An 8,452-nucleotide genomic window follows, 5' to 3' on the forward strand; every position below is an offset into this window, starting at 1 on the left:
GAATCCTCGCTCACAAAAATAGGTTAGTGTGACTCCATTACGTCTCACTTACCCTACTGCTACTACTACTCAGGAGGTTAGCCCTCAAGATAAGGGCAAAGGGAAGCTCTAAGCTCCATGTTCTCTTTACCTAGCATTTGAATTTAGGTCTTTTGCTATTTAAGTTTGGCTTCTCTAGTTGTACACCAATCGAAGTCTCTAGGTGATTAGAGTTGGTATGGCAAGGATTTAGGTAGTATGGATTTGTATTCATATGGCTAGGTTTTAATAATTGTGCTCATTTTGTTTACAATGAGGGTTACTTGTCATTTGCTTGGCAGCTTGTGCCATTTAGTTTTTTTGGTATAAAACAGCATATAATGTACGTACCTTCTAGTCATAGATAAGTAATGAAATTATCTATTGCTCAAAAAAAAAAAAAAAAAACTTGAGAAACAATATACACCATTTCAAATAAACATTGGAAACAATAAACTACACTACAAAAAAAACTTGAGAAACAATACACAATGTTCCAAACAAACATTGAGAAACGATACACTCCAATCCAAACAAACTTGAGAAACAATACACACTATTCCAAACAAACTTGCAGCCCCAACAACACCTTCAACATGCACGGAAAGTGGTTCGACCTTATTCAGTATTGGAGTTGTATCTTATTGATCAAGGAAAGAGTAAACAACAATCTCCCATATATGGAGAACAAGTAACCTTTAAATAAACTTGATCACAGTGGCACTGGATCGATAATAACTGCAGCAACACTATCTTTGGTCATCTTCCCAACCCGTGTGAATCCATCTTCTCCCTTATAAAGGAGATCCGCAACTCTTGTTAAATTGAGAACGCGCATAAGAACCGATATTGGCACGGCGGTTGGTTTAAGAAACTCCTCGTTTATATCCTTCCATGATTCCACAATTTGTTTGTTGAAAATATCAATTGTCTCTTGCTCTGAAACACTATATTGCTTCATATAGCAATCAATGCTAGAAGGTGCATGCTCTCTCTCTTTCTCAAACTGTAAAAATAAAATGATCCAAAATAGTTAATCATGTTGTTTGCTATAAGGTGATGATAAAATTAGAACTCACAATTACGTATAATGTGTATATGTACCTTGGTGGAAACAATGTCATCCATAAGCCTAAAGATGATATTGGAAGCTCTAACAATTTTCGGGTCATTCAACAACCACTCAAATGCATCCTTCGTTACAATATCTCCCATGCCGAGTAATGAAATGGTTGTTAGAAAAGTGTAACTAATAGAAACTGTTGCAACCCTCATATACTCCTCAATGCTTGGAGTGCGTCCTTCGTGCAACCATTGGGCCTCGTTGAAATATGATCGAGCTTGATTTTTCATCTAAGCAATATACACATATATATATTATAAGCCAATGAACTAGCTAGAAATAAAAAGGTTCAATGTTCTATATCGATCATGTATTACGTACAGCTTGTATTGCGTAGCAAACTCGGTAAGATTTTCCTTCCTTTGACATCACTTTGTCAATATCATTGAAAAGATTCAAAAGTTCATGATAGAATATTTTCAAATAGTCCGGGAGTTCATCTATGCATTTGACATCCCACCTGAAATATATTCATAAGAATATTTACATACTAGGATTCTTGAACACATAGTTATATAAATAATTAAAAATTTATATATATTGAACCTGTCAATTGCTTCAGTAAAGATCACGAGTTCTTCAAATGTACCATATGCGTCATATATATCATCCAAAACAGTTAGGAGGATAGACACTTTTGTCATAATGGTTCTGCCAATAGAGTACTGGGGTTCAAAATATACTCCCACTATCCAAAAGAACAACTCCACCTTCCTGTCTCTTGCAAAAGGCAATTTTCTTTCAAAGTCTAGTTCTTTCCACCACCTAATACATCCAGTATAAATTAGTTTAGTTCATACTTATAATGTAAACTTGATAAATTTTCAGTTTACTCTATAATGTTCTGATCATTAATTAAAGAACAACTACATGCAAATGAGCATTGTCGGTGAGCTGTGACCTATTGGTAAGTTATAATTTCAGTAATCCGATTTTCATTGACATATGTAAGGATAGGGTGAGTGAGAGTTTTTATTTTTTTTAAAGAGCATATAACAACATCACAATACCATAACCAACCCATAAAAAATTAATTACCTAGTAATTTCGCACAACTCTTTTTGGTGTAAAGACTGAACAAGATTGAAATCCAACTTTGCAAGTCTCAATAAAGCTTCATTGTGGTTGATGAGTGAGGCTTCATCTTCATGTTGGTAAATTGACATGTGACGCTTGGCACATATCCTCTCTAGACTTTTTCGCAGAGGTCTCGCCAAGGCTTGAGTGATTTGTTCAGTCATTTGTACTCCATAGCACGCATTGGATTTTGCGGACTCGAGGTGAGTAGTGGTGAAAACAAGAGCCTCTTCTAGTATATCTTCTCCATGAACCTTAAGATGTGCAGCTTCGTAGAGGCTCAGCATAGCTGACCCATCGACAACTAAGCCTTCTTTGAAGTTACCATTTGCATCTTTGAACTTGTTGAATATATCTGGTTGAATAACATGTTAAAACACGGACATCATTGACTAGCATAAGAATGTAAAAAGCATACAATTACCCTTGTCTTGCATTAAAAATTTAATCATTACATACCAGATGAGATATCATATCCATGTTGCCTTAGCAATCGAAAACATAGCGCAGTAGTGTAAAGATCGCCATTTTCACGGTAGTGATCCTGATCATGATATGTAGCATGGATGTGTTGCAGTGCATATTCTATTTCTTGTTCAAAATGGTATGCCACGCCAAGGCGTTGGATTGCATCGATCAACTTGAGTTCATGGGAAAAATCACCTTTCCCATTTGTAAATACTTCTCTCTTCACTACTTCTTTCAGTCCCTCGACTTCTTGTTGCCAAAGGGCCTCAGTCTTCTACAACAAACAAATAGCCACATAAAAAAATGAGTCAAAACCATAAAAACGTACAGACCGAGTTAGAGGATTAGTTAATTACAATGTCTTGAGAATCATAGTTGATGAACTGATCTCCCCAAATGCTTGGTTGAAAATTCGCTGTCTGGCGAACAATTACAGGCTTAGCAATTTGTGGTACTTGACTTGATGGGGAAGGATCTGTAGCCATAGACATGATCTAATTGCTTGCTTCTTAATTATCAGATTCGTATGTACTGGAATCTGCAGATATGCTTATCAGATTCGTATGTACTTGCATGGAGTCTGCAGATATGCTTATATAGGCAAAGGGACGCTTCATTAAATAGATATCAGCTCAGTGGCAGGACACTAATTAATAAAATAAGAACTAGGAATATTTTCACATGTACTTCACGCTTGAATGTGTTTTTTTATATCATTTATTTCTCTCTCTTTTCTCATCAATATTATTAAATTGAGAATCTAAAACATGTACTAAACAAGAAAAAGAGACCTCAATCCATGTAATAGCTTGTCTCGACTGGACTATAAATGGAGTGGAGGGGTCATGTAGACTAATTAAACAACAAGTGGAGATTTGTCCTTACTCCTTACCTGCAACAATATATATATATATATTAACAAGTGGAGATTTGTCCATACTCCTTACCTGCAACAATAAATATATATATATATATATATATATATATATATATATCATGTGGAAAATAAGTCTTAATTTTTATATGATAAAAAGAATGTTTTATGTTTATTGTTCTTTTATAAAACGCATTTCATTAATTCAAGTAAGCATTCAACCCTCATTAATATTATTAAATTGAGTACCTAAAAAGTGTCAGTATTAAATAAGAAAAAGATACCACTTGAGTTTTGTAGTTTAAAAGAAATAAGTACAAAAAGACGGCTCCGAGCTTCTCGGAGCAATCTTGGCTTTGAAATCTAGGTTTCTATTGCCGGCGGCGCTCTTTCCTCGGGCAAGGCGCCAAGGAGGCGTTCATGGAGTGTTGATACTACGGCGGCGCGGGGCGAGTCTCTGCAACGAATGTGTTTTTGCGACGAGAGGCCTCTGGTTCGGAGGCTTTTCTGACCAGCTGTTGAGGGAGTTCCAGCCTATGGTTCGATGGCGGCGAATTCAGTCTAGGTTTTGCTCTGATCTGGGCGTTGTCTAGATTGTTGCATATTGGAATCTGAGAAATCGACCGTGGTGGTGGGGCAAGGTCTTCTCCCGGGCAATGGTGACCTTGAGGGGGCGTCGGAAAACGTAGGCGGCTGACTTGCGGTTTGAATGCCGGAGGACTTGCGTGGATCGTGGTAGAAGAGACATCAAGGCAGATTGGCGGTTTTCCTACCCAGATTCATCTGGGTTTGGTGGTTTGCTGATTGACGATAGATGGTGTGGCGGAAGGGCCTACCACCGGAGCTGTTGCCAGCGGCGGCGGCGACGATGGCCAGGCAAGGTATTTGGGCTTCTGGTTCTATAGCTTGGGTTTGGGCTTGGGCCTTTGGGCCTGGGCTCAATTCGAGCCAGCATATTTCAAAGAAAGGCAAGAACACCAACCTATTGCCGAGGTTGTTAGCTGCTATTTTCTAGTTCTTTTGCTATTAGACATTTGGATGCAAGTCTTTTTTAGGTAATGGTAATCTCTATGAGCTTTTCTAAGATGTTTCTAGTTGTTATTTGTACCACAATTACGTGCCGACAAATTAGACTAGATAAAAGATTTTTCCTTAAAAAGCGAGGTTGTTCTTGCTTAGTTAGACTTGCTTCATGCGAGCATCCCATAGACTTTAATGAGTTTAGTTTGGCTTAGATAGGTTGTCTGATTTATTTGCTGAATTGCTTGTATAAGTGCTTGTTAGACTCTGGCCTGTTTTATGGCTTGATTATCTAATGAAATCAACTCATTTTCCAAAAAAAAAAAAAAAAAAGAAAGAAAGAAAGAAAAAGAGACCTCAATCAATATAATAGTCGGTTTGCACTAGCCTATAAAGTGAGTGCAGGGGTATATATATGATTGATCATGTTGAAAATAAGTCTTGATTTTTATATGATCAAAAAGGATGTTTTATGTTTATTGTTTTTCTTATCAAACACATTTCATTCATCAAAGTAAGCATTCAACCCTCCTCAATATTATTAAATTGAGAACCTAAAACGTGTCAATATTAAATAATAAAAAGATGTCTCAATCATTGTAATAGCCCGTCTCCACCAGACTATAAAGTGAGTGGAGGGGTGATGTACTTACACTAAACAACATAGTGAAAATTTGCCCTTACCTGCAAAAATATATATATAATATATATATGATCATGTGGAAAATAAATCTTGATTTTTATATGATCAAAAAGGACGGTTTATGTTTATCTTTTTTTTTTTTTTTTTTTTTTTTTTTTTTTTTTTAAGCAAACGCATTTCATTAATCAAAGTAAGCATTTGGCCTGGGCATGGGCCGAGCCTAATATGGATTTTACAGGGCCCGGGACCAAGCCTGAATATCTCGGGCCGGGTTTAATAGGTTTTCATTTTCAAGGACCTCTACGGCCCGGACCATTATTAAACGGGCCGGTCCTATGGGCTTTTTGGGCCCAATAACAGAATTGAAAATTTTTTAGATCTTTCCATTTCAAGAACAAACAAGCTATTAAGCTTGCTGCGGTTCTAGCTAGTTGCAATCAAAATTATCTTACAACCTGATTGTCCCAAAGACTCCAGTTCTGTAAAAGCACAAGCCAACATGCACAAACTATAAACCTTGAATCATAAACATGCCCAACAGTCACAAACTCCCCACAAACATTAGTATATGACAGTACCAGATTCAAAGTCCCACTACCACAGAAAAACATTAGTATAGAAATGAAGGATTCTATCAGAGTATAACCAAAACCAACAATAACCGACACATCACATAGAGCATTTGTAGTGAAAATGAATCCTGTATAAAACATGATAAATTAACTTATTGGTGATAGGATAGAGATACTATGAAGAGAAGGACAAATCTTGTAGAGAAACGTGAAAGCAAGAACTGGAAGATATGTATTTTGTATGCAAAACCAACAGCTATACCATTCGCATAATCGTTGTTGAGAATCGATTGGAAGGGAAATTGGAAAGGGTCGGGCTAAGAGAAGTGGTTGGCGGTTTAGGAAAGGGGAAAGTGGGAAACTAAGAAATGGTCAGGCTAAGAGAAAGTGAGAAACAGTTTTTGTCCTACAGAATGTTGACTAGGCTACTAATCCCAAAAAATAAAATAAAAAGAAGAGGGATAATATATAGATCGGGCTTTTCGGGCTTTCGGGCTTACGGATACCAGGGTCCGGGATCGGCCCGTTAAAATACAAACAGTCCGGGCCTTATTTTTGATGTATTTTTTTTCTTCTCAAAGTCTAGCCCCTGACCTAACAGTTCTGATAAGTCCAGTCCGAATTTTCGGCCTTTTGAGCTAAAATGCCCAGGCCTAGTAAGCATTAAACCCTCATCAATACTTTTAATCTAATGGAAAAATAAACTACCTATTGAGAGTGCCACTGGTTCTTCTCTCAACCCTAGGTACATTTCGGCATTCGTCAAGCGATGCTCGTCCGGTGATAGCCCAGCATCAGCGCTGATCTTGGTGGTGATGATGTGGTGCTGCTGCTGCAAGAGGGGTGGTGGTTATAGGTTTTGCCCTCGGGTCTTGGGGAGGCTTTGCTTGGTGGAAGGACAATGATGGTTGAGGTGGTTGAGATCGAGAGCATCAGTTCATGGGCTGGTGTCCAACTGCATGGGCTGGTTACCAGATGGCGACGGTTATGGCTACGCGACGGTATCGCGAAGGTCAATGGTGGATCAAGATGTGAGGTTTCTAGGTGGGTTTTGGTCGCAGTCAAAACTCTCTGGAGGTGCGTTAAGATCTTTGGGGCAGTGGTGGGTGGCGTGGTGCTTTCGACGGTGTTGCACAGTGTGGCAGGGGCTGGGCTAAGCCATGCCAGCTTGTTGTGCTTTTGGACTAGGTTTCCTTTGAGCTTTTGAGCTTTAAGGTTTTTTAAGGTATATTTTATTATTCCGATAACTCCTCATTGTTTGGGAAGGTAGGGGGCTTTGGCCCAGTTTAGGCTTGTTTGTTTTAGTGAGCGCTAATTTTGTACAGCTATGATTTCTTTTTAGGGGGTGTAAATGAGTCGAGTCGGAGCAAATACCAAGGTCAGCATGTTCGGCTCAGTTGCTTTTTATTGAGCTCAAGCCGGACTAAACCTTGATTTTTTTTTTCATGCTCAAAAGCTCGGCTCGACTCGGCTTGAATATTTTTCTTATGCCCGAACTAGGCTCGGCTCGATTTCTTAGCTTGGCTCATTTGACTTTAAATTTATTTATTTTTAAATGGTAGAAAGAAAATTTAAAATAATAATCCATATTTGATGTCTAACCATCATACAAATCCCTTTTATTATCTGGAATAATTAAACTCAAAATGATGAACACTAAATAAACACGAATCGGGCCTTCAACATATTGATTCAAAGGTGGTTATTTGTATCTTCAATCTTCCTTCCAGGCAAACTCCCACCAAATCTTCATCATCTATAAAAACAAACAAAAATTATATATATATATATATATATATTAATAACTTTAAATAAGATTGTTCATTATGATTTTATGAAAATAAGAAGATTGTTCGTACATGTATATATACCTTTATTACAAGCAGATTTCTTCCATTGAATCCTCATCATTCTATATTATAAAAAAGAATAAAAGAGACAAGATTAGTGGAAAAACAATCTCGCAATAAGTTATGTACATAAAAAGACTTACAGTAAAAATGAAATAAAAAAACCTTTACTGACGTTGAAACTCCATACTCACAACATAACCAATCTTTGATATAAATCAAGGTTTCAACTATATCTGGCCTCAAGGAACTCCAATATTGATCAAGAACTCTACCTCCAGCACTAAAAGCAGATTCATAAGTAACTGTGCTAATGAGAATGGATAATATATCACCGCCATCTTTGATAGAACTCGAAACTTAGCAGTACTTGTCTTCCACCAATTCAAGACATTGAATTCCACATCAAATTCATTAGTACAACGACCTTCTTCCAAATATACATCCAGGTAAGATTTGAGAGGTTCAATTGTATCCATTTGTTGAGACCAAAGATTAAATTTGACTCTACTTTTAGTGATAAATTTCTTATCAGTAACGGCAACAACACTAGAATTGCAAACTTATCCGTCTTTAGAACTATAAACAACAACATGTTCTTCAAAAAGCTGATATAGAGATTCCCTCATAGCCTTGATGTGTCACTCAGCTTCATAACCCAAATAAATTTTTGGAAAGCAAAATTCAATGAACTTCATCTTATGTCGAGGATCTAAAACTACTGCAATAGCAGTTAACAAGTTGCAATCTCCCCAATATTTATCAAATTTTGCACTCATTTTCAAAGACATCTCACGCATGTAATCA

At 37.2% G+C, this 8,452-nt stretch overlaps 1 protein-coding gene across 2 annotated transcripts; it reads right to left on the minus strand.

Annotated features, from left to right (window-relative positions):
- Window positions 1-460: 460 nt before the first annotated feature.
- On the minus strand, window positions 461-3,264 carry LOC112166504 ((-)-alpha-pinene synthase). Of its 2 annotated transcripts, none has more exons than XM_024303370.2 (7): window positions 3,043-3,264; window positions 2,678-2,957; window positions 2,180-2,573; window positions 1,688-1,906; window positions 1,463-1,601; window positions 1,123-1,371; window positions 461-1,024 (listed from the first exon to the last, which is right to left on the minus strand). In XM_024303370.2, exons 1-7 carry the CDS (start codon window positions 3,175-3,177, stop codon window positions 731-733), a joined length of 1,710 nt encoding a protein of 569 aa, XP_024159138.1. In that variant the 5' UTR covers window positions 3,178-3,264; the 3' UTR covers window positions 461-730. The 2 variants fall into 2 exon arrangements, with proteins under 2 accessions (XP_024159138.1, XP_024159137.1); XM_024303369.2 differs by having other exon boundaries at window positions 2,678-2,960.
- Window positions 3,265-8,452: the final 5,188 nt, after the last annotated feature.

This window comes from Rosa chinensis, chromosome 5 (assembly GCF_002994745.2).
Source record: "Rosa chinensis cultivar Old Blush chromosome 5, RchiOBHm-V2, whole genome shotgun sequence".
Lineage (NCBI taxonomy): Eukaryota > Viridiplantae > Streptophyta > Magnoliopsida > Rosales > Rosaceae > Rosa > Rosa chinensis.